Source organism: Telmatherina bonti, assembly GCF_933228915.1.
Source record: "Telmatherina bonti genome assembly, chromosome: 14".
Classification (NCBI taxonomy): Eukaryota; Metazoa; Chordata; class Actinopteri; order Atheriniformes; family Telmatherinidae; genus Telmatherina; species Telmatherina bonti.
Genome location: NC_136612.1, coordinates 12,383,697 through 12,405,505, shown reverse-complemented (window position 1 = coordinate 12,405,505; position 21,809 = coordinate 12,383,697). Strand labels below are relative to the sequence as shown.

At 40.2% G+C, this 21,809-nt stretch overlaps 1 protein-coding gene across 2 annotated transcripts; it reads right to left on the bottom strand.

Annotated features, from left to right (window-relative positions):
- Positions 1-371: 371 nt before the first annotated feature.
- LOC306765972 (uncharacterized protein) lies at positions 372-15,158 on the bottom strand. 2 transcript variants are annotated; one of them, XM_079253522.1, is made up of 3 exons: positions 14,975-15,158; positions 3,792-3,872; positions 372-3,126 (listed from the first exon to the last, which is right to left on the bottom strand). In XM_079253522.1, the coding sequence occupies exons 2-3, from the start codon at positions 3,835-3,837 to the stop codon at positions 2,357-2,359; spliced, it is 816 nt and encodes a 271-aa protein (XP_079109648.1). In that variant the 5' UTR covers positions 3,838-3,872; positions 14,975-15,158; the 3' UTR covers positions 372-2,356. The 2 variants fall into 2 exon arrangements, with proteins under 2 accessions (XP_079109648.1, XP_079109649.1); XM_079253523.1 differs by having other exon boundaries at positions 14,982-15,158.
- Positions 15,159-21,809: the final 6,651 nt, after the last annotated feature.

The following is a 21,809-nucleotide window of genomic DNA, read 5'->3' as shown; positions in this document are numbered from 1 at the left end:
CATAAAGTTAGTTCGATGTTAGACATGAGCAATGAACAGCAGACATATTCTCATTTAAGATACGCTTCCCATAGCTGCGTTTCCATTATAGGTTTCGGTAAATAAAAGTGATACTTCTAATATTTTGACAAAGTAAAACTGTGATTTGCAGATATTGCCACTGAATGGCATTTAGTGCAAAAGCCGTAATTCCCCTGAACCTCCACATTTACAGGATGGAGATCTGAAACGTTTTGCGTTTTGGGTCAACTGCTTTGGTTGCTGTTTCTACTGTCCCCCTGAGAAGATGAAAGAAGTCCTTCAGAAGTCCTTCAGAAGCCATATTTACTTAAAATGAACTGGACACATGACCTTCCCAGGCCTCCCTACATCACATCCACTGACAGTTTTATTTATACTTTTGCAACATATTTCTATATCAACACATCTGAAAAAACACCTTATTAAAACTTATGAGAAGTGTTTTTTTTTTTTTTTTTTTTTTGTTTTTTTAGAAATATCGCTGCCATCATGACCATTTTTCATTGTGATAATTTGGTCTTGCACAATTCCAGGAAAAATGGAAAAACAGCGAGTTTGGTTGAAAGTAGGGATGCACCGATCCACTTTTTGGCAGTTCCGATCCCATATCGATATCTGAAATTTGAATATCTGCCGATACCGATATTTACAGACACCAAACCCGTTTATGTGAACATTATTGTGACTTTGGTTATTATTGCTGTTATAACGGTGTAAAATTTCATTAGGTTGTAATAAATGACCCATCCTTTCTGAAGTTACCTCACCAATACTAATATAATAACATTACAGATCTAACAAATTCAACAAGTTTTTATTTTGATTTGACACATTTTACCTAAATACAACTATAAATGTGTGGTTTTGAAACAAAGATCTTGGTTTTAATGTAACAAAAAATGCCACATTTTAACATTCAAGGCATTTATATCTTTTAAAACATGTCAGAAGCATGTCATCAAACACATCTGCGCTGTCTTAACTAGTGTGGTATCTGTACACTTTTGAGCCGTGCATCCCTAGTTGAAAGGTTTTTGTAGTTTGATGAGATCTGTTGCGCCTGAGTTTATTGTCCAATCAAAGGAAAAAAATTGAATATAGAATAAAACAACCATTTTTAACTATTATTTAACTATTATTATTTTTGACTACCTCCTTTGTCAGTAATTTTGTATTGGTTAGTACACCTGGATCAATTACAAGAAAACAGAGTAGAACATGTTACTTGGCTGTTTTTCCACTATTTGACAGAAGATAACACCATGCTAAATATGACAAAAGCTCATCAGCTTCCAACAACAAACAAAGCAACAAAATCTTTTCAAAACATTAAGCATTTGATAAATCCTACAGTTTCTGCTCTCAAAACTGCCTCTGACTCATTTGCACATTGACATTCATGTATTATTGGGGCCATCTTTGCCCTGTCAATAACCCTCCTGAATCTGAGAAACTGTACTGGACTACTTTTTCCAGCCTGGAACATTATTTTGGGCCATTTTCAATGCACACCATGGCTGATTCATAAGGGGATAATCAGAGAAAGCAAGGAAGAGAAAGAGACGTGACAGAACAAGAGATAAGAGTCAACATCAGACTGACTTTTACTGGCTGGACGGAGCTCAGAGAAGAAACCAGATTCAAGATGAATGAAGAACAAATTATTGTTGGGGGGGATGTGCAAAAATCTTAATCTAAAACAAAGTTAAGCAACTTTAAGGTCCAAATTTTGAGCAACAATTGAAAATAAACACCCTTGTCCTGTCAAATTATTCTTCTGATAGTAGATGGTTATGTTGATAATTTCTTCAGCACTTATAAGGGCTTTAAAGGATTTATGCACTCCACTGTCACAGAAACATCTGCAACAAGTTTTAGAATTTCATATGAACATATGAAAACATATGAAATATAAAACATTATAACTATTCGGGCTAATAAGTACCTTATATTCATGTAAATGCTCATTTTCTCAGTGGTAATTACAGCCCTGAATAACAGAAACGTACATTTCACATGAAATGAAAGTGAATCACACTGACAGTCAAAGCTAACATGGAATATGACTTTTCCTTTGTTATTTGGCTTTTTCAGTTTCTACCTAACACAGTGCTAATCAAACAAATTAATAATGAAGCCAGAGATGAGTTCCTGCAATAGAAAAGGTGTAGTTCTCTGCTTTGTCCACCTGGAGGAGGAGTCGGTCTTCTCCTCAGTAGTTCTGAGGGTTTTGATACAACTGCATTTTACAGTGTCTAATAAAAACTTTCCAGTACAAAAAGTTGACAAAAGATGTGTTAAAGGCTGCAAGGAAGCATCTTTCTCCCCTTGTTTCTTACATGACAGAGCAACAGTGACAAGGTTTGCGTTTTACTTTATCCCCGTTCTCTACCTCGACCTTTAATCCCGCTTCATTTCCATCTGCTGGAATCAAGGTTTTGTCTTTCCCATCGTCTGGTTCTGCTGCCTGAGTTAACGGTGACTGTGGTGAAGCAGACATTTCAGGTCCTAAGACGTGCTCCTCCCCATCCTCAGTGATAAGAACTCGCTCCACAGTCAGCATGCCTTCGTTCTCTTCCTGACTGGAACCTGCTGTTTCATCGGCGTAACCCAGGAACAGAAGCGTGACTGGATTTTCCACCATGTTATCTCCTTTCTCTGCAACGTCTGTGACCACCATCATGGTTTTATCGTCTGCGTTCCCGACGCGTACAGCACATTTCTCTACCTTCATCTCAGCTTTTATGTAGCTGCTTCCAGAGTTGTTCTCTGACGTCACGTTGTAGGTAGTCAGAGGCAGAACCTCTTCCACTGGAGGTGTGCTGGTTTCCTCGGTCTTCATCCCTGCATTGTTTGGGGTGAATGCAACTTCATCCAGCAGCACTTTCATCCCAACCCCATCGATGACACTCAAGATCTGCCTGAGCTCTTCTCTTGAGGGCTGACCCTCTGATCCACCGACGGTGTGGATGCTCTTCCTGCCATCATCAAAGACGGTGGTGGCCTTCGGAGCATCGGCAGGTGTGGACATGGGGGCCACTGACCTGACAACGGTTGCACCTGTCCTTGGGTCTCTCTCCACCTGCACTGCTAACATTCCCATGACTGCAAAGATGAAGACAAAGCAACCTGGATTAATGTTATTAACATGAAATGCCAGATACCAAAGAATAATTAAAACTTCCCCTGGTTTTTAATCATTTAAAGCCCAGATGAGGCTCCTTTTCCCCTCCGGATCAAACCCATTCCACTGTTTCTGGGGTGTAATTTAAAGGTGAGAGATCCAAAGGTTAATACCAGGACAGGAGCTGAGCTTGGGGGGAAATTAATGAAAGCTGGCGCAGCATAAATAACAAGGACACACTGAGCAAAGAGGCAGAACGTTTTTTTCTCTACTCAGCCGCATGAAAAATTAACGAAGAAAAATAACAAGCTGGCTAAATATAACGTTGTGCTCAGGCCATTTACTGCAGCCCATCGTTAAGTCCTGCCCTGCGGCTGATCTTGGACAGAGCAACGTAACAAAAGGAAGAAGCCTTTGAGCACAAAACAAAGAGACCAATGCAAATAACTAAAGACAGTCTTTTACCATATTTTACCTACATCCACTTGTACCATAAGGGTTAGGGGTTGGGTTAGGGGTTAGGGGTTTGGTTAAGGTTAGGTGTTAGGGTTTTTGGCCTATATGGAGCTTCACAAGGGGGATACCATAGTGTGATTAAACTGAAATATTTAAGCTTAATAAAACATAATAAATCCCTGTATCTCACCTGATCGGCCTTCTTGCCCACTGTCTTCATACATCATGTGTGCCATTTGGACGGAGAAACGATACACAGGCTTTTTATTGACTGAAAAAGAAAACAGAAAGAAAACAATGTGTAGAAATCTCCAGTAACATTAAGAATGCCTGTAAATGGTAAGACCGTTGTAGGAGTACTACTCCGACAAGGTGCATATAAAATAAATGAATACACATAAAGGAAAAACAGTCATTCAGTCATACTGTATTAAAGTTACAACAGCTATAGTACATAAAATGTGACTTTACTGGAGAAAGATTTAGGTATTTTCATTGTTTATTTTTTCTGATGATGGCTCTTGGCCTAACTTTGTTTCTATTAAAATTTGGTAGTGATCTGGAACAGCATCTGGATCCAGGATCATTCTTTATCATGAGATAAGACTTATTTTCAGTACATATATGCATATGACGCCTCAATAAATAGTAACAAAAAATCCAGAAGTTGCCAACAGTTTTTACAAGGTGTCAACATCCTGGATACTACCATCCAGACAGGAAAATGTTGGGGATCTTTGGAATTTCCATCACTGTGAGACAACATATAAACATAAACAAACACCATAATCTAGCCAAAATACAGTGGATTCAGTGTATGTAGGAATCTAACAGTGTATCAATGAAAGTAGGACTAGAACAGGCTGGAAATCACAGCATGAGTGGAAATCAGCTGATTGGTGGAGGCCTGCGCTCTTTGTTGGCTTTTCTAGTTTTTAATGTTATGGTTCTGGTGGCTTGTTAGCATCAAGGTAGCACTTCAAAGAGATGATCACCTTGGTGGGAATAGACCCTGATGATGCTGTGTGCTCTGGAGAGAATCTGATGTTTAACAAGGTCTGTGATCAAAGCAAGAGAAGAATCTATTATTTTCTCTTGAGTCCTTGTGATTCGCTGGAGAGCCTTCCTGCGCAGCGGTAGAGTAACGTAACAGGTCAGGATACGGTCGATGGTGACTCTGTGGGACACCAGCGGCCTTCCAGTTAGTCGATTTTTTTCCTGAGGATCATGAGAAAGTGAAGTCATCGCTGGGGTTTCTTTTAATGTTAGCAGCGGTGTCTCTAGACCAGGTGAGATTGTGAGATAAACACCAAGACATTTAAATGACTCCATTTTCTCCACAAACTGCATTCACAAGCAGTGGGATGGGAATGGTGCTGCCTTTCCTGAAGTCTTTAGGGAAGTTCAAGGTACGATGTAGATAACTGATGACTGTAACCAGGAGACGTAAGATGTCATGAATCCCCAACAGCTACGGACCATGTACTCATCACTGACCAGGCTAGAGCTACATGATCCAGTTTCATTTGAACAGGAGCCTAGCAAAGCTGCTAGTTGGGTTTGAAGTGACTTAACTTTTAGTTAAATCTCAATATCATTCTTCATTTTTCCAGTTTTATCTTCCTGACACACTTATAGGGTTGGGTAGCTCTTGAGGCACAATTTAATGTGTTTGCTATGTTGTGTATTTGCCGGTTAAACAGACTCTTAATTTAGGGGATATAATAAATAGTTTTTTTTCATTCTTTTTTTACTTTTAATGTAAAGCATTTTGCACCACATTTTACTGTATGAAAGGTGCTTTATAAATAAATAAATATTGATACATACATATGGAGAAGTACATCCTGTAAGCAGTTGGATTTTTTATCAGAAGAATGTAAAAGAATGAAGAGAAATATTTCTTATTTCTTCTTTTTCCTTTATGTAAAGAGGAAGGACATGGATCAGACCAAGCAGATCTCAGTCCCAGTAAGAGCAACAGGCAGCTCCCCTTGTGGAGCTACCAACACCAATGTGGTCAGACACAAGGATCCAGTCAACCACCACCAGATGCAAACAAGCGGTTCATTCTCCTGCTACTTCACCAAGCACCAGATAATATGCCCTAAAACAGTCAACTTATGGTTGCAAATAGTTCCACTTGAAGATCCAGATTATTAATGTAAAGATGTTTTAGTTCTGCATGTGGCAACAGACATCACATCAGCCTTATATAGAGAGGGCTGGGGCTCAGGAGGAAACCGCAGATTAAGCTGATCGTTTCACTGCAGCATGTGATAAAGGCTCTGCTCCATCAGATGCACAAAGTTCCCCTGTTTTTATTAAGAGGCATTTCAAAATGATACGAAGCTCCTCTCAGCTGCCTTCCTGCCAGGAAAGTTTGGCGATATTCTGTCTGACTGAACTGCTGTAACACCTTTTAGCCACTAGATGGCTCTGTGGGCAGAGAGCTGAAGTACGCTGCTGCATGCAGACAAATACAGTTTTAGATTCTTCTGGGGTCATTCTGATGGCAAATCCATGTACGTGTACGAAACAGATAAGTCTTCAGATGGATTGAACTGGATGTTTGATGCCGGTGGTGATTTGTCACGTCTCGTTCTCATTTTTATCTCCATCTCACCCTCTCTGTTCTCTAACTTTAGTCACAGGGTGGACTGAAATGGGCCAAGATATTTTTGTGATAATGCTGCTTTTTAACTGCAGAAAGAGTCACATGCTGAAAGAATGTTAGAAATGCAGCTTCAGTCAAAGCAGAGCTGTTTCTTCGCCACAGCTCTGATCTGTCACAGTGATTTAAAGGATTATTCTTGAAGCAGCGACTTAGTTATGATAAATCCCTATCAGGGACAGAGTGACGGCAAGCTGCTGACCACACTGCGGCACACTCTTTACCTCGGATGGCCTCCTCAGTGCCCGCCTGTGGGCAAAGAAAGGGACATTTTGCAAGCTTTGTGGCCTGCCATAAATACTTCACACTCGTCCTCAGAGAAGTGTTGAACCAATCGCATCAAGAAGCGCGGTGATTATTTTCCTCCAGCGGATATTTCAGCCTTGCAGTGAAGAAGGCAGTGAAAGATGAAGCTAAACGTGGGCCGTGCAGTCTACATGATCTCCTTATAGGCTCTACCGAAGCAGAAATGCACGGGTTAGCTTTAGCTTGAAAGTGAGAAATTCAATGCTCATTAAAACAAGCAGTTAGTTATCATTATTTAGCTTGTTTTTAAGGTAAAATTCTTTTTTTTTTTTATTTCAATTTAGATCAAGATAAAGTTCCATTTTGCACTCTTGCTATATAATCTCCAGCAGGAGTGTCCAGCTTCGGTGCTCGAGGGCCACAATCTTGCAGGTTTTTCAAACATTCCTGCTCCGAGACACCTGACTCAAATTAATGAGTCATTATGCAAAACTTCATAGGCGGCTGGATCCATTTAATTTTAGTCTGGTGTGCTGAAGCAGGAATAGATCAAAAACCTGCAGAATAGCAGCCTCAAGGACCAAATTTAGACACTCCTGATCTTCAACTTTATTCTGCATTATTTAGAATGATAAAATGAGCGTGCAATCAATAAACATATGGATGCAAATTTATAATATTGGATAAATGTGATTTATGAGCTGACGTGTTGCAGAAGACGCTGCAGGACACAGCTGCTGCATTGGTGTGGCATTTTTAGCCGCAGCTGAGCGCTTAATAGAACCTTTTTTTTCCAATTCTTGCGAGACCTTTTTTCTGGCATCAGCTGCCTCCTTCGTCTTGTCACGAGGCGTCTTTTGACTTTTGGTTTCTTCCCTGACACACAAACATGCGACAGCTCAAACAAACACACAAGAGCGCAGAATAATTGACTCATAAACACGCATTGTGGGCGTACTCGTGTGTGTTTGTGTCCCAGACCTCATCTGTATGATCTCATCATGCTCAGCAGAGATGCCTGCGCTGGACAGAAATACCCTGATTCATGGTAAGAAATGCTCATCTGCAACAAACTGGTGTGTGCAAATGTTTTTCTATGCATGCCTGAAATATTCTTCATCTTGTCTTTGGTGACCAGAGGGAGCTTTTTATTTTATTAAACTGTTTTCACTCAGCCGCCGGCTTCCTACATGTTAGTCCTTCAACTGAAAGAGAAAACTGAAGAGTTGAGAAAAGTTCAGACTCGTGGGACACATAGCCGGGGGAGACACAACAAGACTAGGGGTGAAAAGAGGTCTTTTGCTCAGAGGTTAACATTAAACAGAGAGACAAGCTTCAGCACCCAGAGCTCATTTCTGAATGTGAAGACTGATCAGGTTAGCTGGATGTTTCTGAATCACGCTTGTATGAATGTTTTCATGGTGCTTCTCCTGCATGCAACATTTATGAATTTATGCTGAGAGGATTTGAATTCTTCCTCATTATAAAAGCTGTTAGTCAGACGCTGGCTAAAGTCAAAACCACCTCCTACAGACTACACATGCACGGTTACTAGCATGCATGATGGGAATTACAGCAGACTCACTTGAGACTAAGAGGAAGCGATAAAAATAACCCACTTTCAAGTTTTATTTTCTATAAGTTACCTGCTGTTTCTTCATTAAAAAACAGCATTAATTTGTCAGCACTGTGTGTTTATTTATTTAGTTATCAGTGAATTTATTGGCTGCTAATGACTGACGGTATGCTAATAAACAGGAGTAACCTTAATTATAATTAACACTGTTATATTTTACGAGTTTGATAATGATCTGAGTGTGTTTCTGAACTAAGAAGCAGGTCAGCCATTCAACTTCAATGAGAGCGAGTCTCTACAGGAGCTACTGTTTCACCCCTGTGACCAGGCAGTGGCTAACTGATTAGCTACTGCATGTAGCTGGTATCAGCAACATGCAATTGTAGCAGAATGCTTTTGGCAGTAACCTTGGATTTGACTGCACTGTCATGCACTTAATATATGTGTGGATGTGATTTGGAAAGTCATGGTGCACATTTAATAAAAAAGGCTGTCAAAAGCCACTGTGTATTTCAAACCCTGGGAGCATGTATGTAGCCTTATGAACGGCTAATTTTTAAGCATGCTATGACAGTTTTCAGCTAGTTTCTGGTTTAGACAATCAGACCTATATCGTGGCACAGCTGAATTTAACTTGTTTAATGCAAATTAATTTAAAAAAAAACAAAAACAAAAAAAAAAACGTGTTTGTGATGCAGGCTGCTGTTATATTTCCTTTCTTCATAGAAGAGCAACATTCGGCTGGATGTGAGGAAAGAAAGAGTAACTGGTGGTTAAATAAACATTAAGAAACAACAACAAAAAAAAAAAACACTGAGAAGTCAGACATGCTGTGTGTCACACCCATAGACTATAAGAAAGATGGACAGAGCCTTCGGCGGTAAAAAATTAAGCCTATGCGGAAGTGCATAAAACTGCAGTTCCCCCTTCATCCACTAGGTGCTCCACAACAGAGCGAATCCCCATAGACTCCCATGTCAAAAAGACCAACTTCACAGCAGAAATAAACATGTTTACAGCCAAAAATCCATTTTGGTTAAGAGGTCAGGTTTACTTTCATGACAACTGTGGGGGGAGTGAATTTTTTTTGTAACTCACGCGTTTAAAAATAATTTAATCTCGAAGTTCTGCATATTTAGGGGCGTGTCCTTTTGATTGACAGGTACCCGACCTCACTCCTCAGAAGAATGTAGAACAACCGTGGTTTTTAGCCGGTTAATAATGTGACTTAGCTTTAGCCCGCTTACCTCCGTTAGCTGCTTAGCTCCTGTTAGCTCGGTTAGCTCATAGTTAAAGAAAGCTCAGAGTTAACTCAATGTCAATCATCCACCATGATGCTCACATCCTCCCTCTCAGCTCTACCTCTTTGCCCATATTTGTATTTTCTGGGTGAGACAACATGCGTGCCCTTACCAAGATGGCGATGGTAGGAACCGCCCACCGAGATTCAGTTCAGCTCTTCAGAAACTTACAGGTGACGTCACGGAGGCTCCGTCCATCTCTTTATATACAGTCTATGGTTACACCTCAAACAAAAAGCTGAATTCCCTCAACCGTGTGTCATTCAGCTACACAGGGGCCTGGTAGCAAGACATACACTTGATACAGAAGGGATGCATCTAAAAGCTGCAGGATAGTAGCTCTCGACCACCAGACTTGGGCACTCCTTATATAGGTGGAATTTGGAGATAATTTCAATATAATTACATATTACATGTATTTATTAAATAGCATTGCATACCATTACTGAGCAAAGTCAAACTACTGGTATTGTGTTCAATTTAAAACAGACAATGATTTCTGTTTTTTTTTTCATGGAGGCATAAGGAGAACAAACAGACTCCACCAGGATATGGATCAGGAGCCATCTTTGTTTAAAAGAGGGAAGAAGTGAAGGATACTGTTGCACCATGGTCCATACCCCATATTTATCTCCTAGTGTGTTCTTTTAGATATCTGCAAAGTGAAATGTTTTTAAATGTCTGTTTCCTGAATTAAAATGAAAAAATAAACTTTAATTTTAGATAATTAAATTAATTTCTTTTGCCTGCTAGTTAGCTTATTTAGCTTAGCATAGCATAATAGTGACAATCCCTTCTATTGATTTATACCAGTTTTAGGAAACGATTACTCACTGCAATATTTGAAATTCAAGGCGTTTAGAGCTATAAAGTGATGTTTGGAACTTCTTAATAGTAAAATAGTTTTTTATCTGACATAGCTAGGAGTATATGGACATGCTTTTTAGTGGGATTTGATGTTTTGTTGACACGTGCAGTTTGGTTTGACTCGCTCATCTTGTGTTCATTGCTTCTGCAAAGCTTGTCTGAGTTTGGACAGTATTAGCATAACTTACTTGTTTCGTATTCCAGTCAAGCTGTTAATTAAAAGCAGTTTCTCCTCAGCAGCTCAGCTAACTTTACAATTTGTGTTCATTTTTTTAAGCTCATCTCTTTGTATTTGATTCCTGTTCTTGTTTTATAGGTCAGGTTTTGCTAGATTACTATGTATAAGCTCACTTACTGCAAATCCAAGTCTTTGGAAACCTTTTTGTTGATAGTGTAAACTGTGTGTTTAATGTGTAATATTATAAAGACAAATCAGATGATACAATAAATTTTATTCTCAATGCAATCAAATGTATTTCATTTAAAGTTTCTCCCCTAAAGGTAACAAAATACAGTTTTAATTGAACCAAACAGACACTTGAAAAGCAAAATAGACAAAAAAAAAAAAAGACTAAAAGTGTAACTATGGTGGTTTATATGAAACCACCATAGTCAAAGAAACTTGACTTTTTGTCTCCTGGATATAACATCTGTATTTCAAACCACACACAGAGCTTATAAATCATTAAAGTCTCCAGGCCTGTTGCTGCTCCTGACCGCTGTGTTAAAGGGAAACCTGGTTAAATTATAAGGCACAGGCTCCAACACAATGAGTCAAGCATAAGGTGGTGCACTCTGCAGTGTGGAAGTTCTCTCTACTGACTGTCCTCCTGCAGTGTTATCCACACCACCTCGGCATGTGGGGTACTCTGAAACCTTACAGAGCGGCTGAGTCTACATGTAGCTATTAATGGACAGTTGGTATTTAGAGAGGGGAGGCTGTTGGAGAGAAGTCCTGTTACACACTACGCTGCAGACAGAAAACATGTTAAGATGTAAACAAACACATTCCACAAACAGCCTGCAGTCCTCTGACATTTTGCTCCTCTACAGACTGCATCTGCAGCTGCCATTTTGGATGACAAGGTTGTCTGAGAACGACAGAGAAAAGAAGTCCCAGAATGGAGACAAGGATGTGGTCATTCAGTAAGCTCCGTCTCTCATGCAGGGCCATGGTGGTTATATATATCAACTTGAAAACCCAATGGTACCCTTTTTCTAGATACACAGGGACAAAAACTGTTCTATCTCCATGAAGATAGGATAACTACATAAACACAGACATTTACTTAGTATAGCGACTCTTACATTTACTTTAACTTACTTCACCAGAGACATGAGTCCATCACAGAGGCAACGGACAAAAATGAACACAATAAACTTAACATGCAACCTGAGGTATGAACATGGAGAGCATGCAAACTCCATAAAGACAGGCCTCCTGAAAATCTAACCAGGAACTTACTTGATGTTACACTTTAATTTTTCTTTTTCAAAGAAATTCACTGAGCTTTAACTATAAGATAAACAAAAAAGACCACCCAGAGTATAAGCAGCAACGAGTCCATAAGCCAGGCTCTGTGATGGCATGTGGTAGTATCAGTGTCTTCTCACAGCTGTTAGAGTTGTTGACCCATGAAGTTGAGCTACATATAATTCATGTAAGATCACAGCTTTCCCAGAGATGCTTGTTTGTTTTCCATCAAAACAATGGAAAGCACCATTCTGCTCATATTACAAAGAGATGGAGTAAGGTACATGTGCTGGACTGGCCTCTCTGCAGTTCTGGCCTCAAATAAATATGTTGGATATCAGTGAAAATGGTGACGTTGAAATGCAACTTGTGATGTATTTGTAAGCATAATCGAACAAAAATCCCCCCTTAAAGGCTTCATTACTTTTATCCTCAATGCCAGAAACATTACAAAGGCCTGAAATGCATTTATATACACACACATATATGTATATATATATGTATATATATATGTATATATATATGTATGTATATATATATATATATATATACATATATATATATACATATATATATATAAGAGGGGTTATTTGACATGATTTTATCATGATTTATACACACCATTTTGATTCTAGCAAGATTTGAATTGTTTCTGAGTTGTTTCTATTTCTCTACATCTAATTTCTACAACCCTAATTCCAATGAAGTTTGGCTGTTGTTTCTTCATTAATTTCTTTACCACCTAATCTAATTCAGGGTCGTGTGAACCTGGAGTCTATCCCAGCAATCATTGGGCGAGAGGCAGGTACACCCTGGACAGGTCGCCAGCCCATTACAGGTTGGACTGTTGTGTAAGATGCAAATAAAAACAATACAATGATTTGCAAATAGTTTTAACCTTTCCCATCAAAGGCATTTTAAGCATTTTGGGTGAAATTTTTCCCATCCTTGGTTGATGTAAAGCTTTAACTTCTTAACACCCAGGGTGTCCATTGCTGTGTTTTGCACGTCATAATCCAGCACACATTTTTAGGTCTGGACTGCAAGCAGGCCAGTCTAGTGCCTGCACTCTTTTATAATGAATCCACGCTGTTGTCTTACTGAAATAAGCCGGGACATCACTTGGATGCAGCATATGTTGCTACAAAACCAAAATGTACCTGTCAGCATTAATGGTGTGTTGACAGATGTGCAGGTTAGCCATGCCCTGGGCGCCAACACACCCCCATACCATCACAGGTGCTGGCTTTTGAGCTTTGTGCTGAGAACAGTCTAGATATTCCTTTTCCTTTTTAACCCAGAGGACATAACGTCCATGAACATTTGGACTCATCAGACCACAACACACTTTTCCATTTTGCATCAGTCAATCTGGGATGCGCTCAGGTCCAGAAAATTGGTGGCATTTCTGACTTTGGCTTTGCATGGTCGAGTTTTTACTTGCACTTGTAAATGTTGTGACAGGACCGGTGACCTGTCCAGGGTGTACCTGCCTCTTGCCCAGTGATTGCTGGGATAGGCCCCAGCTTCCCCATGACTCTTGATTGGACTAAAAGGTTATGAAAATTGATGGATGGATGGACGGATGGACGGATGGATGGATGGATGGATGGATGGATGGATGGATGGATGGATGGATGGACGGATGGATGGATGGATGGATGGATGGACGGATGGATGGATGGATGGACGGACGGATGGATGGATGGATGGATGGGCAGATGGACGGATGGACGGATGGATGGATGGATGGATGGATGGATGGACGGATGGACGGATGGATGGATGGATGGACAGATGGATGGACGGATGGATGGATGGATGGATGGACGGATGGATGGATGGATGGATGGATGGACAGATGGACGGATGGACGGATGGATAGCAACAAACTGTGTTAACTGAAAATGGTTTCCGACGTATTCCTGAGCCCATGTTGTAAAATTTTTACACAATGATGTCGTATTTTAGTGCAGTGCCGCCTGAAGGACCGAATGTCATGATTATTCCAGATTATCTGACTCTTTTGATGATATTATTGACTGTAGATGATGAAATTCTTCAGTTGTACATTGTGAAACATTGCTCTTAATCTGTGGGACTATTTACTCATGCAGTTGTTAAGAAGGTGATTATCCTCACCACATTCTTGCTTGTAGACTGAGCCTGTCAGGAATGTTCCTTTTATACCCAATATTTTTTTTTATTTATGTTTTACACAATGTCTTAACTTCATTGGGGATTTATTATCTAAAGCAGAATTAAGTGGTTTTATGTATGAAATGTGCTATGTAAATACATTAGTGTTGCCAAGCGTTGCTTATTTGTCGAGAGAGCGTGTCCTTCAGGGAACAGGTAGTTGATGGTGAAGCTTACAGCTCAGATCAGAAAACCTGTTTGTTGCCCTTTTTTCACCTTTCTGAGCATCAGTGCTCCTCCTTGTAGCCTTTCTGTCTTTTGACATTATTATGTCAATTATTTGAAATGCAAGCAGCGATTTATCTGGATCTCTGTGAGGATGCACATCGGATGCAACTGATGTGAAACACAAATGAAATCCGAGCCAGAAACGAGTCCAAGCGACCCCACCCAGAATGTCAGAGCAAGACCTCATCCAGGAAGCAGCTCAGTTTGGAAGTTAAAGCTGGGACATGACGCGAGGGTGGGACTCAGCAGAGGTCAGCTTTTAATGGGAAACAGCTGGAAGGAAGGAAGAGCTGTCTGTCTGCTTTTACTCAAGCAACTCAAACTTTTATTCTCTTTCTTGCAAAAAGCCAGATAAGAGAAAGGAAACTTTCATCCGATAAATACCCACAATTTAAATCCTACTTTCTGGTTGAGTCGGAATTTTCCACATAATTTCCTTTGCAAACCTTTAAAGACTGAGTTTGAGATGAGTTATGCGTCCATCTCTCTCTCTGTGAAGTAGATCAACCTTGTGTTGGCCTAACTTCTAACTCTTCTCCTCTCACTTCGCCTCTAATTCCCACTGCAGATGCCTCTCTCAGTCCAGTCTGAAAAAGTAGACCCACTTGAGCTTTTTCCACCACTGTCACATGGAAAAGGTGCATCAACACAGAAAAGGGTGAAAACATTGTAGCTGCAGTGTGACTGGCGGCGCTTATGAATAAATATGTAAATACCACTCACAGCAACAGAAAGTTTGTTCACATATTCAGAACATATGATTATAATAGTAGATTTTTTTGTAGCCAAAAGCCTATAAATGACTTACCCCTTACTTGAATCAGTCCAAAGAAGCAGCGTACTTTGACAGGAAGCGGCTCAATCTGCTGTATTTTCCTGTCTTGGTCCGAGACCACTGCATTCACAGCTGTGGGTAACACCCGCTTTCCAGTACCACTCTTTGGTAACTCCCTTTTGCTGTTGTAGTCCCTAAAAACAAGGGCTTCCTCTGTATGAACACAAACTAGTGAGAAAACCAGACAGAGAGAGCGAGAGTGAGAGAGGAGGGGGGGGGGGTATTTTTAGGAGACGTGACCGAGAGATTAAAATGAGATACAGCTGGCCGGAGCGCAGGGATGCCGAAAGAAATAGTTGAGTGAGTCAGCACATTGGGCGCGCGCCGAAACATCTCTGTACCATTACTGTATCTGTGAGCGTGCCGGGGCCAACTCCGGGACGGTTGTGCATTTAGTGGAGGTCAAACAGATTCCACTTAGGCCGGACCTTTAACTGGGGCATGCTTTCTGCACTTTCACGTCAGGCGGTCCAGATCAAGTGAGAGTGCTCTGCTGAGCAATCTTTTTTACAGAAAGATTCCTGACGCTGATTGGATAAAACACTAGATCCCACTACTCATTTTGGAAACAGTAATCTGGAATGCAGCTAGGCTACGCTACACTCATGGAGCCTGTGAGTGGGTGTAACTGTCTGGTTCACGCTGATAAGCAGTAACTATCTACTGTTATCAGCTTTCTGGTTGCATGAACTGTTAGCTTACATGCACAGAAGCAAATTCAATGATTACTTAGTAAAAAAAAAAAAAAAAAAAAATACTGTTGTAAATCTGCATCCTCTCCTTCCAATGTTTTTTCAAGGCTTCTTAAACGCCACAACTTCCAGCCAACAGTCAACACTGACTCAAGATTTCATGGTTCGCTAACTTTGCTGTTTTAGCATCTTTATGTCATATTTCAAAGAAATAACAGCAATTTCTGTGTTTTAAAGATGCACTACATCACTTTCTGACATTCTACATTCCTGACTCATTTAATGAGATATTTATTATTTGCATTCCTGGAACTGTTGCTGGCGGGTAGCGTCCCAAGGCTGAGAAACTGCATGTTTTCTTCTGCAACATTTTGTTTTGCAGTGTTTCCCTCTGGACTGCTGTGTGAAATTACAGCTGAGTTTTGATCCTGTCATCGTGTCACACGCTAGCAGCCGAATTTCCGTACACTGTTTTCAATGTGTATAGTGGTGGATTCAGCAAAGAAACACTAGCAGACATTACCGAAGGAAAAGAAAAAAAGCGACAAAGCAAGAGGCCAAAAGGTTCAAGATAAAGCTTGTTGCTTTTCTTGTTCTCGAGGCTCTTAGAAGAAAATGACGTCATTTTGTTCTCACGGACACGTTTGAAGACAGTTCTCTAAACATCGGGCTGGCAGAACTTTTTTCTTGCGGGGCTCCAAGAAGTATCGTGTGATTGGTCGGACATTTGAAGTGGGCGTCGTTAACATGGAAAAAGCACGAAGCGGAGTTGCTGCTTCCGTGTTTTTGCTGTTGCATGTAAAACAGATTGTTTTGATAAAACAGCTGATCGAGGTGGTGAGAAAGTACGAACATTTTTACATGTGGCAATAAAACACTCGGACCCTGCCGTGTGCACGACCCGCCCTGCCGCGTGCACGACCCGCCCTGCCACGTGCACGACCCGCCCTGCCGCGGACAAAGTTGCTTGTTAAATATGAAACTAGAAAAGCACTCGGAGAGCGGAAACCTCCACCAAGCACGATGTTAAAGAATCCTTTTAAAACATTCCTGGATCCAAACGGTGATCCAGATCACCACCAGAATTTAATCAGTTCTTCATTTTTACATTTCCAACGACTCTTGAAATTTTTATAAAAATCCGTCTGTAACCTTTTAAGTAATCTTTAGCAAAAAGACGCCGGGAAACACATAACCTGGTGGAGGTAACAACTGGGTTCATTGCACAAAAAAGCAGACATCGCCCCCCCCGCAGTGATCCCTCCCCGCTGTAGACCTGCTTCTCGTGGAGTATGTATGGACTTGACGAAAAAGCCTTTTTTTTTCTTGTTCTTGCAGCCTCGAGAACAAGAACACTGCAAAAAGTCAACCTTAAAAAACAAGAAAAAAAAAATACAAAAATGAGGTAAATGTTGCTTAAAATAAGATAAATTATCTGCCAACAGAACAAGAAAATTTGGCTTGTCAAGACGTCACAGCTAGGATGCAAGAAGGATGCCAGTTAGTTTAGCCGTCGATAAGGGACTTGTCTCTGACAAAATTAGCAAAAGTTCTGCAGTGTGTCTATTTAGACTTATTAGTAGAAAAAAATCTAATATGTGCAAAAAGTTTGTATTTAGTTTCAAACTTGTGCAGTTTGCTCAGACAAACTAAGGAGCATTCACACCAGGACCGCATGTTAGAGCCTGAATGACTGAGGAGGACTTAGATCATCTGGGAGTTGAAATGGACTTCTGGACTGAGTTTTTGTTCAAGCTGCAATACTAAAACAAACTGGGACCTCATGAATAACATATTCAGCTCTCCACTAGAGGTGGCACTGCAAGAGGCATTACTGAAGAAGACTAGACTGCTTAATCTGCTGGTGAAAGCAGGACTTTGGTTTCTTGTATGTCACAAGAAAGATGTTCCACATCTGACCTCGCACCATTTCTCACACCCAGAGCTGCCTATCATGCCTGCCCACTCAGGGTTCAGTGTCTCGCTCAAGGCCGTGGAATTGATCCTCCAACACACTGGTCGAAAGACAGCTTTCTCTTTCCCAAACCTCCTGAATTAGTCAGCAGATGGTGAAGAAGATGCGAGATGTCAGAGTACATTCAAAGTTTACATGTGAATTTGTTCACCAGATAGCTTAAAAGGCTGAACTATGTGCTGGCAGAGATCCCAGCAGGCTGTCTAAGACTGGGTTGAGCTTGAAATGGTAGCGACACGTATCAGCCGCTTACTCAGTATCGTCTTTCAGAGCCTCCATTTTTTTCTTTTTATGAGAAAGTTGTGCACGTTGAGCACATGTTGTGTACATTCAAAGTAACTTGAGAGATTAATAACTTCTGCATTTTATATTCAGCCTACTCTCTTGTCATGTGGAAAGCTAAGCAGAGACTTTTACATGATGCTGTTCAAAAACTTTTCACTCTCAGTTCACAGAACTTTTTTCACAGACGAAGTGAGGATTTTCCGACTCTGTTGGCTCGAACGACACAGAAGCAGAGGTGTGTGTCTGTTTATGGAGCTAAGATATGGAACTCCTTAAACAATGAGCTACAATGTTGCACAAGTGTTTTCATGTTCAAAAAATGTACAAGGATAGATTTATGAGACTGTATACACAATTGTAAGTTTAATGAAATGAAATTTATTTAATTATTTCATTTATTAAATTATTATTAATAATATTTAATGAATAATGATAATAATAATATTAATAATAAATTAATTAATGATAATTATTAATAATTATTACAAATTATTATTCATTAATTATTTTTCAATTTATTGAATCTGTCTACAGATTATTTTTCTTATTTTTTGCTGAAGTAGTGTGTGGTGACATGGTTAGGGTGGGGGTTAATCTAATCTGATTTAGTTAAGTCAACTCAACTTATTATTCAAAAAGTGCTTTATGGGGCAGATTATACAAGATTTAATCTTCTATCTGTGTCTATTTGTTCATGTATAACAATGTAAAGTTAAACTGAACATGAAATGAAATGAACAAATAGATAAATAAAAAGTGTGAATAGATGTAAATAGTTCACCCAAGCCACATACATGTCATGCACATGTGTACATGCCTCAACACCACATATATGTGAAAAAGAGTACACATGGAACAGCTGCAGTAAAGAAATAAAATCAGGTCAATCAATAGGAAAATTTAAACAAATGATAAAAGATGAGATAATTAAAAGTTATGAGGCAAATAAGGTTATTTTTTTAAAGCAATGTATGTTGAATTCTATGATTTATTGTATATTACGACTGTTTAAGTTTCATTGTAATGGAATTTAATGTGTATTACTGTATTTTTCATGCTGTAAAAACTTCATGGTGTCATTGATAAGGGGGTTTTGGACTGGAGTGCCCAACTTCTTCTGAAACCCTTTTTCTAACTTAAGAAACTTATTTTATTTCTTGTAACTAATATTTGTTCTTTTCAAAGTCCTTTTTTTTTGGTTTGACATAAATAAATAGTTTGTGAATGTCTTTGTGATGTTTTTCCATACAGTATAATAAAAGATTTGTGGCATGGGAGTGTGATTAGCCAAAAAGAAAAACCAAAAAAAAAAAACAATAGTTATTATCAGATTTTAGCTTTTGCTGCCCGAGACTATAATTTTTTTAATATAAGCATCTTTATTACTGAAGGATGAATATGAGTTAGAGGATGAGGCTGTACTTGGATGTTGTGCATCAGCCTTTATAGTCTCACCCACATAAAACTGGAAAAATCCTTTTACTCCAGCAAATCTAGTGAATTTGATGCAGCGGTCTGGCAGAGCAAGAAAAGGCGGCGTTTATCTGGGACGGCTCTGCCCTCCATGTTAACGAGGAGGCAAACTGAAGCCAGCGCTGATGCTGGAGGGGCAGACTTTGACAAACAGAGAGGAAAGGAACGTGATAAACAGACTGAGCTGAACTTGACTCTGGGATCACACATTCAAGCCGTTGGGAGGAGCGAGCTCCCGCTGTGGGAGGAGGTGGACCTGTGGTGTAAAGACACACAACTCTCAGTCGTTTTATATTTAGCCTGCTTTCTGAACTTTCTTCACACATCCAGGCCGTAACATCTGCTTCAGTTCCAGCTGTTTTCTTGTCTCTCATCTGCTAAATGGACTCCTATCTGTTCTTTTTATTTGTTGGCTAGCAGTGATGAGAGCATCGAGATGAAGATATTTTAATTACATGCTAACTCTGCTTTGAGCAGCTGACAAGTAGACGTTATCTATTCAATTTGACTCCTTGCAGAGATGCGGTGATGTGTGCAGCAGCCTCCTGTAAAGCAGTGCTCCACGCTTCATAATGCTGTCACGGACTTCATCACATCAAAGCTCCTCACTCTAAAGGACGGTCTCTTTGAAGTCAGACGGCTTAAAAACCCTTTGAGATGCATCATAATTTACCATTGATGACTGTTAGTTCAGCAGAGATAAGGGAATATCTGCTCCGCTCTGCCTGATGAGCTGCTGCACCACCCAGCTGGAGAGCAGCGGCTCCTTGTTTCCTCTGCATAAGTGAAAACGAGCTGATGGAGTTCAGTAAAAACTCTACTGGGATTTTTCTGAGCCCACATGAGCAAGAAAAGGGAATAATATGGATTAGATATCCTGTGACCTCTTTGCCTGTGGCAGCTCGGTGGGAATAAGTATCACATTGTCAGTGTTTTATTAAAGAGGAGGCAATAAACTGATACTGTTTAGCAGGAAGTTGTTTTTATGCTTTTGTCAGTTTAGGATCTCATAATCTAGTGATTATGTTGAAAACATGGGCTTAGAATAGGCGTCTTCAAGCCAGGGTTCGAGAGGAAATGTGCAGATTCATTTCTGGTAATTGGTCGACGATACTGACTGGTGCATTTGTTTGGTTTCTGAGAGAAAGTGACGTTAAGTAAGGTTATAATTATAGACTGCATGTAAGAGTTTGATTAAAGCTTGGTGGGCAGCTCACACCCACGGTGTCATATATGTGGTTTCTCTGGGACAATATGTAAACAGGTAAAGAGGTGGAGCTGAGAGGGGGGTGAGCATGGGGGTGGTTCTAACGGGAGCTAACCAGCTAACGTGGGTAGAAGCGCTAAAGTTAAAAGTGGCGGTTGCTCTACACTCTCCTTACAGCCACAGGATATCGTATACCTGTCAATCAAAAGGACACGCCCCAAATAAGTTCAAGATTTAACAACATCTAAAGATATTAATTATAACGTGGCAAGACGACCTGTAAGTAAGGACGAATATGACCATTTTTGCTGCCTTGCGGGGATAGAAAATTACTTATCCATTTATTATTACACAAAAATACTCCACAACACTCCCCCCCCCCCCCCCCCCCCCCCCCCCCCCCCCCCCCCCCCCGCTGGGCTGACCAACCAGTCTCCTAGGCAACGCTTCCAACATTTACCTGGAGCCACCATCCTCTCAGTTCAAAGACCAATCACAACAGCTTTCTGCAAACAATCAATCGTACGCAAGTAGGAAAAAACAGGGAAACTGAAAGGTTGCATTGATTTAAGGGAAATAAGGGGGAAAATACCAGTGTGTAAAATGTTGGAAGAGTCTAATACTGCTGACTGTACACTACCGAGAAATGTGATGGTTTGGTGTAAAAGGGACCAAAAGAGCTGTCTGGACTGCCTCGTGTGTAGGGATGGCAGCACTCACTAGTAAAAAAAAAAAGGAGGATTAGCTTGTATGATAGAGTTTAGATGGCTAAACACCTTAAGGTCCCTCTGTAGGCAGCATGAGTAACTCCAGTGTGGTTCGGGTGGGCATGCTTAGAGGTCAATGTTTGCTGAGTAACAGAGTGACATGTTTGTTTTTGTTTGGTCCAACACCAGATGCAGCATCACGAAACGGGATGCAGAGAATTCCATTTTTCAGTGATACCACGCAGGTTGTCATGCTGTTGTTTGCTACGTTTACACGGGAGTTTTAAATCCTTTTAATTCCAAATAAAAGTTAATTCTGCTTTAAACGGATGAAAAACGAACATGTGAACACTTAATTCCTAATGCTAATTTCTATTTAAGAATTAAACTTAATCCTGATGTAAGCAGCTGGTTTATTCGCGTTTTAATTCCGAACTATTTAATTCCTCTGTCATGTAAACCTTCATTC